Source organism: Muscardinus avellanarius (genome assembly GCF_963383645.1).
Source record: "Muscardinus avellanarius genome assembly, chromosome: 4".
In the NCBI taxonomy this organism is placed as follows: domain Eukaryota; kingdom Metazoa; phylum Chordata; class Mammalia; order Rodentia; family Gliridae; genus Muscardinus; species Muscardinus avellanarius.
Window position 1 is genome coordinate 28,640,946 of NC_137789.1, and position 19,566 is coordinate 28,660,511.

The 19,566-nt window shown below is 31.2% G+C and overlaps 1 protein-coding gene across 3 annotated transcripts in view; it reads left to right on the forward strand.

The window, feature by feature from the left end:
- Positions 1-19,566, forward strand: part of CSMD3 (CUB and Sushi multiple domains 3) — a gene marked incomplete at both ends in the record, with an annotated part of 1,156,743 nt that overhangs the window by 798,090 nt on the left and 339,087 nt on the right. For all 3 annotated transcript variants that reach the window (XM_080694904.1, XM_080694905.1, XM_080694906.1), the window contains 2 exons: positions 7,118-7,287; positions 17,901-18,057. In XM_080694904.1, the coding sequence (XP_080551030.1) occupies positions 7,118-7,287; positions 17,901-18,057 (327 nt within the window). The remainder of the gene's footprint in view (positions 1-7,117; positions 7,288-17,900; positions 18,058-19,566) is intronic.

Below are 19,566 nucleotides of genomic sequence, written 5' to 3' on the forward strand. Positions count from 1 at the left end.
ACAATGTCCAAGTTACCAAGGCTAGTATTAAATTTGTGATCTTCCCAGCCAACCAAATTCTGGGATTATATGTGTATGCCATTAAGCCAAAATATCATCGGTATTTTATGTATACATGCATACATATATGTGTATATGTGTATACATATGTTTGTATATATGTATATATATATATGTATTTATATATGGCATATTTCTATAATTCATGAGTTATTTCATGGTAAATGATATAGCTTGAAGTGCTATCCCACGAATATTCTCAAAGAGGACAGGAAGAGTTAACTCTGTTGATTGTTTTCTTTTCGAAGAGAACTTTCTCAGTTTGATATAATCCCATTTGGGCAGGAGTCTTTGGGGTGTGGCTTTACAAACTATAAATCTATAGTCCTCTCTCTCTCTCTCCCTCCCTCCCTCCCTCAATCTCTCCTTCCGACCCTTATGATATGAGAGCAAAGTTCCACCAGCTATCTCTCTTTCTCCTTCCCACCACCATGTTCTGAGGTCTATATATGTGACATAGTCTGAAATCTCCAGAACTGTGAGCCAATAACTATTTCTTCCTTTAGGTTATAGTCATCAGGCATTTTAGGTCACAGCAGTGATAATGCTGAAAAAACAAATACAAATGAATTATTTTATTCCTAGTAGTGTCAAAAGGTGCTAATATACTCCTCTATACTCTAGAGTTTTACCTTTTTCTAAGAATCCAAGCCTTATTTAAATATCTCCTTGAGAAAATTAAAAAAATTTTAAGCTAAAAATTTTTATAGAATAAATGTGTTATTAATATTTCCATTTAAAGAAAGCATATTAGGTGTTCTAGAAAATATATTAACTGATTAATATATATCACAATTTTTAGTCATGTCTCTAAAAGTTAGCATATAAGAAATTGTTACATATTTGACAGTCAATGACTGCCATAGTTTATTTACAGCCTTTTTTCTTTCTTGGAGATACAAAAATAATGATGTTTCTTAATAAGTAGAGTTTAGTTTCAATAAAATACAAAGTAAATTATATATATATATATATATATTTGAACTATTCTTTTTCTGGTTCACATTCTTCTATCACCATTCAGATTTTATTTCATCAGTCTTTCCTGACCACTCAGAATGGGTTATTATTCCCAATTATATTTTATATACTATTTTTTAATTTGAATTATAATATGGTAAGCATATATCTATCTTTTCTATGTAAGTTCTATGAAGAGTTCAGCTACCTCTTTTGCCTAATATATAATGATAATATAATGAATATTTATTCAATTAATACATTTGTTTTTTCCAAATCAAATTATATTGTCTGCCTCTAGCCACCTCAAATATCTTAGGACACCATCTCTGCCAAAATAATCTATTAAGAAAATTAATTGTTTGCATTAGAATGACAGATTTAGCCGGGCGTGGTGGCGCACGCTTGTAATCCCTGCGCTTGGGAGGCAGAGACAGGAGGATCGCGCAGGTTCGAAGCCAGCCTCACTGGCTTAAGAGACCTTGTTTCCAAATAAAAATATAAAAAGTAGGTCTGGGAGTGTATCCCGGACTTAGAAGGGTTTCCAGGAACCCCAGTACCACCACCAGAAAAAAAGAATGACAGCTTTATTTTTATTGTAAAGATTTTTACATGCTTATATCGTATAATATAAACTGTTCCTTAAAACACCTGCCTTAAAAATTTGACATTTCTGTGATTTAATGAGTCACAGATATATAGGTCATGAATGCCACTCCTTCCTTCCTCCCTTTCTTCCTTCCTTCCTTCCTTCCTTCCATTATTTTTATTTGAGACTAAGTCTCCCTATTTTGTACAGACTGGTCTCAAACTCCTGAGCTCCAGTAATTCTCTTACCTCAACTTCCCAAGTTGCTGAAACTATAGACATGCACCACTCTTTGTGGCTGAGGGAGATAACTTTTTCAACTTGCCTTTGTGTGTGTGTGTGTGCGCGTGCGCACGTGTGTGTTTGTGTGTCTGCGCATGTGAGCACACATCATATTGGGAATTGAACTCAGGGGCATTCTACCTCAACACTATATTCCCAGACAGTTTTTTTATTTGGGTCAGAGTCTTCCTAAGTTGCTGAGGCTGATCTCAACCCTATGATCCACCTGTATCAGCCTCCCAAGTACTGAGATTACAAGTGGGGACCACAGTGCCTGACTCTCAATTTACTTTTTCCATTAAATTTTCTTTACTCAAATCCTCTTTCCCACACAGTTTATGTTCTTAGGATCAAATAAGCATTCTTCTCCTCTCTTGGAGTTAGTTTTTCTGCCATTCGTTTCTATACTCAGTTAATATGAACACATTTAGCAATATTCAATCACAACTTACCAGTACTTGTATTTTCTCATTTTAAGTATGGGTTATAAAAACTTGTGCTATTTATGGCAGATACAATGAAAATATTGAAGTTATTTATTTTTTTTTGCTAGACTTTTATGAACATCAAGCCAGGACTGTTCTTTTCAAGAATTATTTCTAGTATTTCAATGTAACATTACTTTATATATTTCATATACCCTCACAGCCACATATGACTGGACAGAATCATAACAGTATAATTCTGTATGAAGTTATTTTTTTACATATGTGGACCTTTATATTTTTCCTTATTTACATCTTTTGGGACCTGAGGTGGTGGGTACAAATAAAACAGTATGTTTGAGCCAATGGTGAAGGGCAATTATCTCAAGTTAACTGAATTAGAGAGTATATAGCAGAGAAATACAGATAAAACTAGAAAGGGAGACTGGAGTTACACTGTGAATGGCCTTGTCTGATATTCTCTGGAGTTAGCCTTGCTAGTGGTAAGTATATTTTAAGCAGAACAATCAAGATTAGATTTCCATTTCAATAGTATTGTGTCACCTTACTACATTGAAGCTAAAGACATTCACAATTGTTTGAGTTGGGTATCCATTCAAACTATGCAAAGTTTGCTCTTCATTTCAGTATTAAATCTTGTTCAAATCCAGTTGGTGAGCAAAACTTATGTAGCAAAAGTGCTGAGAGAGAGCCTATACCTGGCAAAAGTAAATCCTACATCAAGTTCTAGAAGCCATTTGGTATATTTTAAATTCTAAGATTAAATTAATGATGCAGTTTCATGCAAAATACACACTCCATTAATCAGCTAACTCATGGAGTCTGATATTTTGGTTAAATAAGTTCTTCCTTAACCTACTGTTAAGAACATTTTATTTCATTAAAGTTCTGGATAAAAGTGTTACATTTCTAAATATATAAATAGAATAAGAATGAACAGATTTTCATTTCTGTGTTTCAGTATTTTCTCTTTACATGAGATAATCTTCATGAACATGAAATCTATGTGTAATATAATAGAAGTTTATAAATTTATATGTGAAATGGATGCAATCGAACCCTAGTCCACATATAATAATCCTCTTTATTTTTACTAAAATGCCCTTGAATAGTGTAGGCAGCAGGTAAAGTATAAAGGAAAAGGTGACCTTATGTTACTTTACCCACATAGTTTCAAGTTATACCTGTTGTCAAGAATAATTATTCATAGTGTCTCCTTTCACACTTAAGGAAGGATTTTTACCCAAAAAAGAAATTAGATGTTTCACCTTTAACACCATGGAAAATGACAAATGACAGGTAAACCCCAGCTCTGATAAACACTGTCTTTGATATAAGCAACAAAGCCCATTTTGGTGTCTTTATCTATGAAATTAGGAAAAATAAGTTTGACCTTGCAGGGTTGTCATGAAGGATAGATGCAGACCTAAAGATCATGAATGGGAAGCTCGTGCAGTTGCAAGAAGTCCCATGCTTTGGGATGCTCCATTGACTGCTTGAAGTCATTCATAATTTCTTGACAAGCAGCGCTGAGTTTCATTGTGCAATGGGCCCAAGAATTTATGCAGTCAGTCCCAATTAAATGACAAGTATGATAATTTAATCCAGATACCATCTTCAATTTTTTTTCTTCCATTCTGATTTGAGTGCTAATTTTATTTCACCAAGTACCAAATTATTTTTGGCCAATTTAAACCAACTGAAATGACAAAAGGCAACAAATAAGGGTATTCTAAATATAAAAGAAAATTTTCCATGAAATTACAGAGTATAAAGGCAATATTATTTTTGGCAGAAGATACTTGTAACATATTCAAATATTTAGAAATTAATAAATAATTGTTATATGTGTGTAAACATACATATTTATACACACACACAAATATATGTATATATATATATACATATATATATATATTTTTTTTTTTTTTTTGTGTGTGTGTGTGTGTGTGTTTGCTACTGAGGGTTGAACTGTATAAGATGGTAAAGGCATACATGCACATATTACAGGGCATGTCTAAGTTGCTGAGGGTCTTACTAAGTGGCCGAGGCTGGTCTCAAACCTGTAATCCTTCTATCTTAGCCTACCAAGTAGTATTATTACAGGTTTGTGCCACCATGCTCATCCTAATAATTTAAAAGAGCAATTGAAGTAACTTATTACTTGGATTTGTATTTTTAGTATTGTGTCTTATTAAATTTAGACAAGTTGCTAAATTAATTATAATATTTTAAATTATTTTCTAGAATTAGGAGTAATTCTCTGACTTTTTATAGAGAAACATATTTCTATACTTATAAAATATTTTTCATTTTGGGGAAAATAAATCACCCAAACCTCTTGTTATATTTTGTTTTTCAAGTATGTGATGTGATGTCATAACTCATATTTATACTTAAATTTTCATAATGATAACGTTGATTTGTTGAGCTCTTATTGTGTGCCAGAATGGACTAAGTGTTCAGCGTGCATCATCTACAGGTATTATCAACACACCACATACACACACACACACACACACACACACACACCCCTGTGAACAGGATATTCATTACAATAATAAAAAATATTTGAGGTTTAGAAGGGATAACTTGCTAATGCCATGCAACTAGGAAGCAAGAGACCTTAATTTTGCACATAAGTCTATGAATTTTTAAGCCTGAGCTCTTAGCATATCAATATTTGGCTTCTAAGAAGATATTTTCAAAATTCATGATCCTATAAAATAATTAATTTGATTCTTTTTGTGTGTGTGTGGTACTGGGAATTGAACCCAGGGCATTCTACCTCTGATCTACAGCCCTATCTCTATTTTTTATTCTTTATTTTAAAACAGAATCTCACTAAGTTGCAGAGTACTTCACTAAGCACCTGAAGCTGGCTTTGAACCTACAATCCTCCTATCTCAGACTCCCAAGTACTGTGATTACAGATGTGTGCCACTCTGTCTGGCTAGATTTTTACACTTTCTTCTACACAATTTAACTGACAAAAATGCTTGTGTATTAGTATGGATCATGCATAAAATCTGGATACATTTTTCTTTCTGGCCCTGAAAGCATACCTAGATTCTAATAAGCTAGTGGGAAAAAATGAGAGTTTTAAAATGTAAATGATTTTTTTCCCACTATGTGAAGGATGCAGGGCATCGTATACTACTATGCAGATGAAAGTTTCCCAGCAGTTTAGAGAGTATAGATGATGGAGAATTCAGTCATTATGTAGTAGTGTAATTAAAGAGGTAGCTGACTCTGAAAGCATAATACGGTAGCAGCTGGTTTCTGAAATACATTGCCAAGGGCAATTGAATTTCAGGGAAACAAAATCTTTTGCCACATTAGATCTGTGGTGTTATTTTTAATTTCATTGTTTTTGTCACTTTGTTCCTGTATTTGTAAACTTGTTTTCGTATTACAGCTGCATGCAACAAAAAAACATAAAGGCATAGTTATTTTTATGTTGAACATGTTTAAGTAACATTAAAATAAAAATGATTTAAATCAATATTGGAAGTCTGTGAGTTTTTCTTTTAGTTTAAGGGGAATTTTGAGAAACATTTCTTTGTGTGATGTTTCTTCATGTGACTGGTTGGTTGCTAGTATCACTTCCTTAATTTGTATTATTTCATAAAATGTCGATAATACACTGCTTCTTCTTGATTATTTTCATGTCCTCACTAGCCCCCCCACTTTGACCTTATTTTGTTAATGTTTAAGGATTTAAAAGGTAAAGCAACTCATTATCTTTCACCATGTTGTCTACATCCTATGACTGTTTCCATTAATTATTATTTTTCAACCTAATTTCTGGAAAAGAATGGCTTGCTTTTTTGGTTTTTGGGGTTTTTTTTTTTTTTAGTTAAACCTTTGCTAGTAAGAATCTGCCTTCCCTTTGGCTTGATAATGAACAAAGTGATTAGATGAAATAGAAAACTGAGTAAATTGAATTTCTGAAGCATATTTGAGAATTATAAGAACAAAGGCTTATTGTTTGATTTTGTAGTACTGCTCCAAGTTAATATTGCTGCAATAAATTAAAATCAAATTTGTTGAGAAATTTTCAGTTTTTTATGTTTAGTTAGGTTGTTTCTCAAGTTTTGCACAATTAGTCCCAGAAGGATAGCAGTATCATATACTTTACTATGAGAATTCCTTAATTAACTTTATCATCCGAAATGAGAAAAGTTATACAATTTCTGAAAATGGCCCATTTGTTATAATTATTTGTTAGTGGATTTTGACTGTTTATATCAGTTTTCAAAGACACTATAAGAGTTCCCTTTTGGGTAATGAAGTTCTAAGTTCAGGCAAATGCTGAATATTGGAAAGACAAAAAAACTTACAGGTGAAAAATAAAAAGATCAAATTAGAATTATTTAAAACTACAATCTCTCTACTTTTATACATGTTAAAATACTTAAATTAAAACTTTAAGTGTAATGCTCAACAATTTCCAAATTCAAAAGCCATCCTTACACATCTTTTGCTCTCAGAGTCTTTCCCAAAGTTATCCTTTTATTTGAGGGGAAAATGCAGTATTTTTGAACAGTATTGCACATTTCCATTTTTAGACTTGTGTCCTCTCCATGGGGATGTTCCTTCTACCCATATTATTACTTGAGGGGGAAATAAATCATCTACAACATTTAGCCATTTTATACATTATTTTTCTGTTAGGCTCTAGGTAAAATACAATGCATTTGCACTTCCATACATGAAATTATTTGAAAATAATAATGCTTTCTATTAAACTGTACTTCAATATTCTGTTTTACCTGCAGCTGAATGTGGTGCATCTGCAACAAACAATGAAGGAATTTTGCTCTCTCCAAATTATCCACTCAACTACGAAAACAACCATGAATGCATTTATAGTATTCAGGTTCAAGCAGGAAAGGGAATCAATATTTCAGCCAGGACATTTCATTTAGCACAAGGAGATGTCCTAAAGGTAGGTAATTCAGACGTATTTGTATTTCGGTCACTTTTGGTCATAAGCACCCATCAATAAGTATATATATATATATATAATGTGTGTGTGTTTATATATATATACACACATATATATTACACACATATTTATATACATATATGTGTGTGTAATAAACCATATATACATAATAAACCATAAATTTATTCTGTCATACCATACATGCATATTATACATTAATCCACATGTTTATATATTTTTTTAATTAAAATAAAATTTGGCTTTCAATATTTATTGATAATCAGGTAAATTTTATTTTACAATAACATATTTTTTATGTTTCTGTAACACTAAAATAAGAAAACGTTCATGCAAAATATTTTATTAAATAAATAATATGTAAACATAATATACTAAAGGCTATTTCTTTAAGAAACTTAATGATATGTTTTATTGATGTCTATTAAGTAATACATTTATCGCTCTTGATACATAAAGAAATGTGTGCATTTATTACTACAAATAAATCTCATGAATATGTAAGCCTAACTAATCAATATCTATAATTTAGAAAAGAACCTATTTTGTTGTTAACAAATACTTAGTTTAAAATTGGTTATTGAAGAATTTGAAATAATCAAGTGTTATATATTTTAAAAAATATTTTTTGTAAATAAATATTTTCATAGTTTCTGTGTAATATTCTCCACTGTGTTTTGGTAAATATAGTTTATATTCATTATTAATATTATTAAAGAATAAAAATATTCTTAAAATAGCATTTAAGTTTTTTAAAAATAATTGTATTTCCCCTAAATTTTAAAATTTTCTTGAGCAAGGTAAGAAATTCAATATCTTTCTATTTTCACAAAATTAAAAAAAGTTATAATATCAGAGATTGTCAATTCTGAATCATTGTTTAAATAATGATTTTGACATTGGTGGCTAGTTCTTTGGGGAGTAATATCATCTGGTAATAATTGATAACTCTTCAACTCAATACAGTATGCTTATAAGATTTGTATAAGCTTTGGGATAGATTACCTGCAGAACACTTAAATATGTACAATTTTAATATTAACAAGGAACATATATAAATTCCTGTTTTTCACTTTTCCCTAAAATCCAAAAAATTTACTATATAATGTCCTTATACCTGCACTTCATTGTTTGCATTTTTTTTTTTTTTTTTTTTGTACCAGGGATGGAACCCAAAGTCACTGTACCTCTGAGCTACAACCCCAGCCCTATTTTCTTAGTTTTGTTTTTATTTTATTTTATTTTATTTTACTTTACTTTATTTTATCTTTGTGGTACTGAGGATGGAACCTAGGGGCTTTCTACCTCTGGGCTACACTCCCAGACCTATTTTATATTTTTATTTGAAAACAGGATCTCACTAAGTTGCTGAGAGCCTCACTGACGTAGCTGAGGCTGGCTTTGAACTTGCACAGTCCTCCTGTTTTAGCCTCCTAAGTACTGAGATTACAAGCATGTGCCGCCATGCCGGCTGTCATTTTATTTTTTGAAACAGGGTCTCACTGAGTTGCTAAGAGCCTCGCTCTGCCTCTGGAATGCAGGGATTACAAGCAGGAGCCACCAAGCCCGGCTCTGCATTTTCTTATTAAAATAGTTTATATTTGCAAGCTCAGTGGTATATTTGCCTAACATATGTGAGGCCCTGGGTTTAATCCCTAACAGCACAAATAATAAAATTAATATTGGCCAAATTGAAGTCAACATTGATATTATTAGGATGCTTAGATACAGAATTGAGGGAGTATTTTTTCAGACTGAGAGGAAAAAATGTATGAATGCCTAAATGAGATCTGTAAGTATAACCTATACTATGTGTCCTACAACAATTATAAATATGCTTATGAGTTAAAGGTCAGGAAGGGCTTCCCCACACCTACCTCTCATGCCTACAACTATTATTTCTAAAAATTTCTTTCCTCTCCCTTTGTGATGCATGAAATTTATCTGTTACTGTGTGTGTGTGTGTGTGTGTGTGTGTGTGTGTGTGTGTGTTTGTCTGTGAGTGTGTGTGTTTGAGAATTTAACCCAAGAGAATTCTACCTCAGAGATACACTTCCAGCCCTATACTTTTACTTTTTTTTTTTTAAACAGGGCCTAAGTTGCCAAAGCTGTCTACAAACCTGCAATTCTCTTGTCTCAGCCTCCCAAGTAGTGGACCACCATGCCCATCTTCTCAATTACATTTCTATACTGAATGATGCATATTATTTGAAAAAATTTGTTAGACATAACAGACGATGCCCCTTAAAAATAAAATGTCCCGTGTGTGTGTGTGTGTGTGTGTGTGTGTGTGTGTGTGTGTGTTGAGAGCACTTTCTGATTGAGATCTTACTGATTTGGAGTCAGGTCATATGCATCAGTCATACGTATTACCTTGAAAAGCCTGAAATTAGGTAAAAAGTGACAACCTGAGGGGATGTGAGGGTTAGTGGTAAAGGCGGGCAGAAAACGCTTCAACTTTGAGCCCTTTAGAGGCCCCTCTGTTAAGCTTTCTCATTCGCTATGTGGTGTGCAGTCATCAGTGCCACCAAGCATCCTCTGCCAGATTCTCGTGTATTTCACTCTCCTCCCAACCTGATAAAAGCACATTTTAGCTACTCTGTGGATGATGCTTAGATGCACCAGAGTCCCACGTGGCCAGCTCTGTTCCAGTGGCTTCACCAACCACTCACCTGTTTATTTCCTATCTTCTTTCTTGGGAGCATGTATATTTCTGCAAGTTTTGCCACTTTCTTGGACTCCAGATGGATAGTTAGGTACACACTCCTCTTTCTGATTCTTGGGGATTTTATCATTGTTCAATCTCACATAGGTAAGAAGAAAGTTCTGTCTATAAATATATCCAAATCATAGCCTATCACATTTGTTTTCTCTCTCTCTTTTACATTTTCTTTTCTTTTTCTTTCCTTTTTATTTTTTCAGTACTGCCTCACACATCCTCCAGTACTCTACCACTGAGCTACATCCCCAGATATATTTCTTTTCTCTCTCTCTTTAAAATAGGGTTTTACTATATTGCCCAGGCTGGGTTTCAACTTGCCATTTTTCTGCCTCAATTTCTCTATCAGCTGGAATTACAGAGATGGACCATTACACCTGGCTATTTGTTCTTTTCTTAACTCATTAAGGGAATGCTTTTCTAGTTGGATTGGCATCTGACTAGAATGTTTTTTTTTTTTCTTTCTATTTTTCTCAATGAACATAAGATTTGGCAGGAACACTGAAAATTTCCTCTCCCTCATTTGTATATGTAATGTAATTAATTATTTCAATTAAAAGTTACAGAAGGTGCTTATTACATCTAGGCTTTAAACAATCAAGAATGAATAGTTCCCACTCTCAGTCTGATAGAATGAAAACTGAATACTAATCAGGAAGACTATTTCTGTTTTTCTTGTTACTTTGGTACTTTTTTAGTTTTTAATAAAGGCTAAGCACAATGTTTGGATAAAAGAAAATCATAGCAGAAACAAAACTGAGGTGATCTTTTTACCACAGCCAGCATTGCATAAACGTGTCTTTTTTTTGAAAGGTCTACTGGTACACACCTGTAACCCCATCTACTTGACAGGCTAACACAGAAGGATCACAACATCAACCAGCCTGGGCAACTTAGTGAGACTCTGAAAAGAAAAAAAGAAAAACAGGGATGAGGAAATAGAGCTCAGTGGTAGAATGTCTGTGGGTTCAATTCCTAGTACTGAAAAATAAATGATATTTCTTGGGGGTGGAGTAGTAGCTCAGGGAAGAACACTTGCTTAATATTTGTGATGTTCTGGGCTTGATTCCCAGCACCACAAAAACAAACAAAAGACTTATTTTTTAGCTTAGCACACACATTCAATCCCAGCAACCCTTAAAAGTCCCATAATCCCTGGTTCCTATTTGATCTTGAGGGAGAGATAATTTTGTTTTGTATTTTTCTTGTATGCCTTTGTATTTATTGTCAGTTAACCTTACATATGTGTAACATCTAACAGAATAACCTAAACAGTGTTTTTATAGCCATTGCCTGGAAAACTGGTTGGCTATAATATCGATCCCTATTCACTAAATAGCACTAGTGAAACTAACCTTCTGTTCATCAATTGAGAGCTGGAAAACAATCAGAAAACAAAAGGCTAAGGAGACATCAGTCTGTTTTATTTGTTGGTTGGTTTCTTTCTCTAGCCTTTTTTTGTGTGTGTGGTATTGGGGTTCCTGGAAACCCTTCTACCTCCAGGCTACACTTCCAGACCTATTTTATACTTTTGATTTGGAAACAGGGTCTCTTAAGCCAGGGCAGCTGGCCTCCACCTCCCAGGCACGGGGATTACAAGGGTGTGCCACCACGCCCAGCTCTCTAGCCCTTCTTGATCTCTAAAACAAACTTCCTGTGCTCAGTCCATCTGAGAGCTTCTGTTTTATGGAATAAAATGTTACCTGAGTCTGGATTAGTAAATTAAGTCAAGAACATTAAAGTTTTGAGATTATTAATATTTCAGTGATATTTTTTGCCTTTTAGACAAAGGATATTTATGTTTACTGTATTTTTACAAGAAAATACTATGTTGCAGTGTATTTCTTCCCAAGTACATATTCAAAGATATTAAATTTCATCATGAAATTGGACAAAGTGTAGTCACACTACAAAAATCAGTAAACATTATAAACCCTAGCCTGATTTATTGGTGTGTTCATTGTCTATATTTAAATAGAAATAAGTTCTATCTGTAGCTATTATATTGTAAAGAGCAAAATAATATATTTAGGGAATATTTTTCTAGCATTTTAAAACTATATTTTAATTAGGAAAGAAGTTCATCATGTCATTTGAAAACCGGTTAATTTCTGATATAATTCTGTTTTCAGTGTTGCATTTTCTTGTTCTTAACAACAACAAAATAAAGCAATATGCATTCAGTAACTTTTCTTGCTAGTTGCAATCATATTTAACATGTAGAAAAGTTTGGTAAAAACAATGAAAACATTCTGTGTGAATTCATCTGCTATATATCATTAATAATAGTAATTAATAAGTAATATTGAATACTTTATTAGATTTTGGAATTGAATGCCATACCTTCATAAAATTAAAATTTGAAAACAAAACAACAACAACAAAAATAATCTGTGGGCCAAATTAAATGTAGCAACTTAAAAAAAATTTTTTTAATGATGTGATCAACTTCTGTTTTTCAGACTTGCCCTGAGAAACTCTTGGGCTAAGTCATCTTCCTTCTTCAGTTTCTGAGTAGCTGGGACTGCAGGCATGCATCACTGTCTTTGTCTGACCCTGTTTTTGTAAATAAAAAATTCAGAAGAGAAAGCCATATTTGATCATTTACATACTGTCTATGGCTGATTTTGTGCAACAGTAGTACAAGTGAGCAGTGGTAATAATGAATATACCGTAGAACTTAGAATATTTATTATCTAGCTATTTTCAATTGAAATTAGCCAGCCTCTGTTTACATTAAGAAATGATATTGAAAGCAACACACAAATGGTTATACATATTCACCCCATTAGTTTGAGAGCTGGCTGGTCATTGAACCTTTTCCTGCACACCAGTGACCTCATCCTCATCACACACATGCCACCTCTACTTGTCCATTACTAGTAATCCTGTGAACTCTTCCTTTCTCTGAAGCACTCTGGACATATGCCCTCTCTAGCCCTCATTAAATCCTTACTGGCTTCCATACAAAGGGTCAGAAAAATAAAATAGTCTGTGAAAAGTCATGGCATTGTAATGTAGACTTGGAACTTCAACTCAGAATATCAAAGCTCCTAGAAAGCCCATTTTTGTGTTCCCAATTCCCTTATTTATATCTACTAGCTCCTATAATTGAGGATACATTATACACCAATTTCAAAAGTTTAATTAACTAAATATGAACAATACCTTTCTGCACTATGCCATATTGTTTTTGAAGAGAACATGTTAAATTTTATAAAATTCTTTTTGGTTAACTACTGGAAAAGTTATTATTTTTATTAAAACTTTGACAATTCACTTATTTGAAAAATTTACTAAAATTTTTAAATCAATCTATAAAACAAATGACCAGAATTGAAAATTTAGTATGTAGAAAAGGAAATAATTTGGGGGTTTGAATGATTATATGTATAAGCATGTACGGTTTTTTCCTTTTGATTTTTTGTTTTATTTACTTTCTGCTCTCAGATTCATGTAATACCTTACCGGCTAATTCATTAAAAATGAGTGAGAGTACATGTTTTAATCATTCATTTATTAGATCACTCACAATAGTAAGAGTTTTGAGTATTGATAAGCAGTTTGTCATAATAAGTTTTGGCCTGCCAGATTTAGCAGTGTCTGTACACCACGATTAATTTCAGGCTCTAATCAGGTTTAATAATTAAATCAAATCATGGCAATATTAAATTCTAATTCTTTCTGGTGTAATACAACCAAATGAATTACAGCCTTTAAACAAATTATAATCTCATCAAAGAGTTTAATTAACATAGACCCCTTTCATGCCTTTGATGTTAATGTTTGTCAACATAATATTTCAATAGAAAGAAGTAAAGAAAATACAAGTCTAAATAAATTAAATTATACTTAAAATTTTTTATTTTAATTTAAATAGAAATATGAGAAGTAACAGTCACAAATAAAAGTTCTATGTGGTTCCAGTAAAATACAGTTTAATCACTTTGATATCTTAATGTACTTTTGAATGTGAGATACATTTTTCTTTTTTTTTTCTTATTTATATATTTGCATTCATGTTTACTTTAAAAATAATTTAGTTTTGGTTATCTTGTTTTGTCTTTTCCAACTGCCTTTATGCTTTCATATATTTGAATAAATTTAAAGCATCTTATTTACAGTTAAATAGCATTGACCAGATCATTAACATAAAATTATTTTAACTCTTTCTAATTGACACTTAGTCTTTATTTTGACTTAATTGTGTATGTTTACAAAATTTTATACTTGAATGATTAAGCTTCATTTTATAGTGGAAAGTCCATATTCTTTACTTTCTACCTTTTGACACTATTTGTTAAACTCTAGTTAGTAGGTTTTGGTGTTGAATTATATTCTCCTTGCTGAATTTAGGATGATTACTTTTTTTCTGAAATAACTAGTTCTTTTATCATACCTTCTCTTTCAAGGATGATTTTTTTAAATGTGTTTTAAAGTTTCTTTTAAAAATATACACTATTCAATAAAAAGTACATTCATTAAAACATGTCTCTATTGTGACAGACAATATTTTGTTATGTTTTTAAAAAATCATGTTGAGGTTAAAAATGATGTGTTATTATGTTTTTTGAATCTTATCAATAGCACCTAACAAAGATGAGGAACTAAGTGTGTGTTGAAGGATATTGTTACTTCTTATATTTTTGAATATGAAAAACATTTAAATATATAAAGTAATTGTTTCTGCATTGCATCAATAAGCAATTTGCCTTTCACTACTACTGAGAACAAAACGCTAGGAGAGAGATTTTTTTTTTTAATTACAACAATGATAAACAAGCAATTTTATTTCTTCTGTTACATCAATTAGTACTTTAGTTTATATTTCTTTGTATTCGGCTGTTTTTGACAAACTGGAAGTTCTTATATCTACGTATGAATGAAGAGCTTGTTAAATATTTTACATGCTAGTGAAATTATATGTTGTGAGAAGGAAAATGAAAGGAAATTATTCCTTGTGTAGGTACCTTGACAATGTTGCCACAAATAATACTCACTAGAACTTCTGGTCAAATGTGAATGTGTAGTTCTAAAACCAAATTTGTATGGTTTGTCACTACGTATATAGTTTATATACTATATAAATATACAGCCATATAAGACATGAATTCAGAAAGACTTCTGAGAATATTGAAAATTTGAAACTCACAGACATAAGAGCTTTATGTTTCCTTACCTCTGAATTGTCCCTGATTACTATTATTATTAAAATATGTATATCTGAGCTAAAGAAATAAAATTATGCATATCTGAGCTAAGACATAAATTCTTGCTGTACACTGAAGCATATTTATTTGCATAATAAATCAATTCCTCCAGGTGTTTAAGATATTTTCTTATAATTTTAGAAAACTTGTCCATGCAGTCTATTTTTTAGTACTCAGTCTGTAGTCTTAATACTGATTCTTTAATTAAAAGAAATTATTTAAAAAATGAAAAAGACAAGTGATATTTGCTTTTGAAATTCAACGACCATGTTGACATGAACTTATGACTCTTTCTTTCTCATTTTCTCTCTCTTTTTTCACAACAGAGGGTAAACTCTGTAAAAATAAAACAAGTAAATAATTGGTAGGAGCCTAGAGGATATATATGAGGCTGTGGATTTAGTCAGCTTTAAAGGCAGAAAGAAGAAATGGCCTTGTCAACTGTAGACTTCAGAATTTCTGTGTAGCAAAGATTTAGGGTAATTTGGTTACAAGTGAATATACGATAGATCCTGAAGAAAAAAAAGCTGCATTTGATAGCATGTTAAATAAAACCTTTGTCTGTTCTCTTTATATCTTTGAGCCTGTATGAATAATAAGTAAAAAAAACCTTCGATAGCTAAAGATAAATAAATACGTACATGAGGGAATTCAGTACCAATGGGAAAAAGACCAAGATAAATACCTAATTCAGAAGATATACACTAAATTCAAACTAGAAAAAAATTAAAAGAATTTTAAATTTACAAATACTTTTTAAAGTAGTGAAAAATCTTAAGATAATGTGTAATACCCTGCCCCACTCTGAAAAATACTTTCTAAAGCTTCATTCATGATTTTAAAATTTAATATTTTAATGAAAGACCTAAAAGGGCTTTAGTCATTGCAGAAAACCTAATTATTAATATAGAAGATCCAGTGGATTATTGGCTACAACACAGAAGAAAGATACATATATACATTTTATAATAGAAAATTATAATACAGTTTTAGAATGTTGCTACTCAAATAATAAGCATTTCAGATTATGGGAAAATAGTAGACATGGAATAATTAAGTAAATTAAGACTCAAAAATCTTCCCGTTAGTTGAAAAAATCCTGAATCTGCAAATAGAACAGATGTGCTATTTTATTTGAGTAATGAAACTATTAGAAACAAAATTTTTCAAATTACTTTTTCTAAGCATAACCTTAAGATTAAAACCTGATAAAGATAATTCAAAAATTTATACATGAATTTTTATTTGTCAATTATGTTAACTATATTCTGAATTATTAATTTTATTTCAATTTAGCACAAAATTATATCGCACAGAGAAATACTGCTACTGAAATAATCCATTGGCTACCACCTAAAACAAGGTCTTAGGTGACATCAATATAGTGAGCACCAATTTTATGGAATTCTGTGCCAAGGTCAGATCACTGAAGCGAATCTAGTGACCTAATTTTTACTCTAATTATATTTTGTGCATAAGGCAATTTGACATAAGAGAAGTAATATTTGAGAAGTATTTCTCAACTTTTTCTTTTTATTATTGTCCACCTTTGAACCCTCATTCTCAATTCTATAAAACTCAATATAATGGAATAAGATTTGATCGGTAGGAGAGTAAGGTAGAGCACTTGCCTACCATGAGCAAGGTTCTGTGTTCAAACGCTAGTACCGTGGAAGGCAAAATTTAAAAAAAAAGAAATTTTTTCTCATAAATTTGATTCTTATGGAGCAAAAGTCATTATAATATCTAAAATATTATTGTCCCCAGAAACAATTTTCATCCAGTTGAGGATAATAATGATCACACACTGAATGGATTCCTAAAAAAATGGTAATATGCAGTTAGAAAATACTGAGATTAATTTTAAAAAATTAACTTTTATTTAAAATGAATACCAAAACATCCATATGTTAAAGAGTAGTTAATTTAACATTACTTGTAGTGAGAAAGCTTCAGTTCCCATTAATATGAGAAGAGTAGAGGAAGTAATGGTAGTATTATTACATAGCTCTGAGTAGGAAGAATCTATAATTACTGACATGAAGAGAAATCTATAATGCATTGATAAAGGAAACATAGATTAGAGTACAATGAAAAATTATACCTCCACAAGAATGAGAAGGAGCTTAAAATTTTTCTCTTTGTTTAGTTTTGCCTAGACATTTAGTTTCTAAAAGCATTTAGTACTCTTGATATTTTTAAATGTCAAAAAGTAGTAAAAGAACATGAGGGAGTTATAAAAAATTGTATACCAAAAGTCAATATATTTGATATTAAGTTTGCATGAGAAAAGCAAGTATTTAATCTCCTTAAGAAAGTTGCAGAAAAACTGCTAACCAGCCACTTTAGGAACCAATCCTAATGTATCTATTTTTAGTTTTAAATAGCCATAAAATTGTACTGTTACTCTAAGAACAGAGTTGCATAACATAATTAAAGTGGTTCCTAGTGTCTGCTGAGTTTAGGATTTTAAAATTATCCATGTGGATTCTAACTTTTTTTAATTTGATAATTGTAGTACTAATATATTTAATTGTTTTTGGCTAACATGTACTGACCTGATTTAGGAGCAAGATAAAATTTTCTTCTTCTTTATAGGCTAAAATGGTTTTGAATTTGCTATTATTGTCTAGTTTGCATTTTAATTATATATATACGTTTTGCAGATTTATGATGGAAAAGATAAAACAACACATCTACTGGGTGCTTTCACTGGTGCTTCGATGCGAGGACTGACACTTAGTAGTACTTCAAATCAGCTCTGGCTAGAATTTAATTCTGACTCTGAAGGAACCGATGAAGGCTTCCAACTCGTCTATACCAGTAAGTATTTTGGAAGAATGAAGCAATTAAATATTAATTATTAAGTTTTATTAAATAATCAGAATGTGACTGGGATATAATATCTGATTATTTCGTTATTAATTTGCTATTAACAATTCCCATCTACACACATAATTTTGTATTTGACCCTGGCCATAGCTTTATAAGTTACAAATATTCTAGCTATCGCTAATTTACCAATGAAACAACTAAGATTCAGAGAGAAGCAACTAATATTCATTCCGTGGATGTATATAACCCCCAAGATCACACCCCCAAATATCTGCCTTCCATAGATGTGCCCCATCTGCCGATATTACCACTCAATAAATCCATTCTAATAATTAGTCATCAAAAGATTTACCTATTGATGAGACTGGAACGCTCATGATTCAACTATTTTACCTCTGAATCTTTTTGTATTACCAATACATGAGCTTTCCTAGGAAACAGTTTGTATCCAATTCATGACAGGTATTAGTGATTATTTGAGGGTTTTAGATGATTTTGAACTAAAAAGTAAAGTTTTTAGTTTGTTGTATTGAATTGCCTTATACAAATTAATTTATATAAACTTATTTATTATACTAGTATCAGTTAATCTGGAAAATAATAGAAGTTAAAGGACAAAGAATCATATATAAGTGGATCACATTAATTATTATATTAATTAAATTAGTGTATTTTACTTGTATCACAATAAAACAAAATAATTACATTAATGAACAAAAGTTATTTTCAAATTACATATACATATATCATATAAAATACCTAATACATACACATATATTCAAATACTCTATGAAAAACACTGTATTAAAATTATAAAGTATATAAAATAAATGAATACTCATTTGTTTAATAAATTTATAATCTCTCAGATGAAATTATTAAAAGAAATATGCAATTATTATAGCAAAAGAAACTAATAGCAGTATTTTAAAAAAACTTTGCTTCTAAAATATTTGAGAAAGTATGAGCCATATAAATTATCTCAAAAAGTCAAATGCATGAAAACTATTTTTAAAACAGGGAAATTAAAATTTTTATAGCATCAAAGATAATCACAGGGGACCTTAAAGCAATTTTGAATCACTTGTAAAAGTATTCTATTTTAATGATGTGAGAAATAGAAGACAGGAGAATTCAATGATATAATAAGACATTCTGCTCTATAATACTGAAATATTAAATTTTCTGCCTGTTCCTTTCAAGGCTTTAATTCAACCTGTTAGAATGGTTATGTAGTCAATATTGACTAAATTTAAGTGGACAAAATAATTTCCAAATACATATTTTGAAAGTCAATTATATACACACTGTGATTTCTAATAAAGCTTTCTGAAATTCAAATGAATGTCCAATCAAATTATGTATATAGGTGTTGTTGTGTGGTAGACTAAAAGTAATGACCCCGTTCAAATATGATGGTTGTAATCTGCTCCCAACACAAACAAAAGTTTTTCTTCCTCTTTTCTCATTCCCTGTTTTCTCACAGGGCTAATGCCA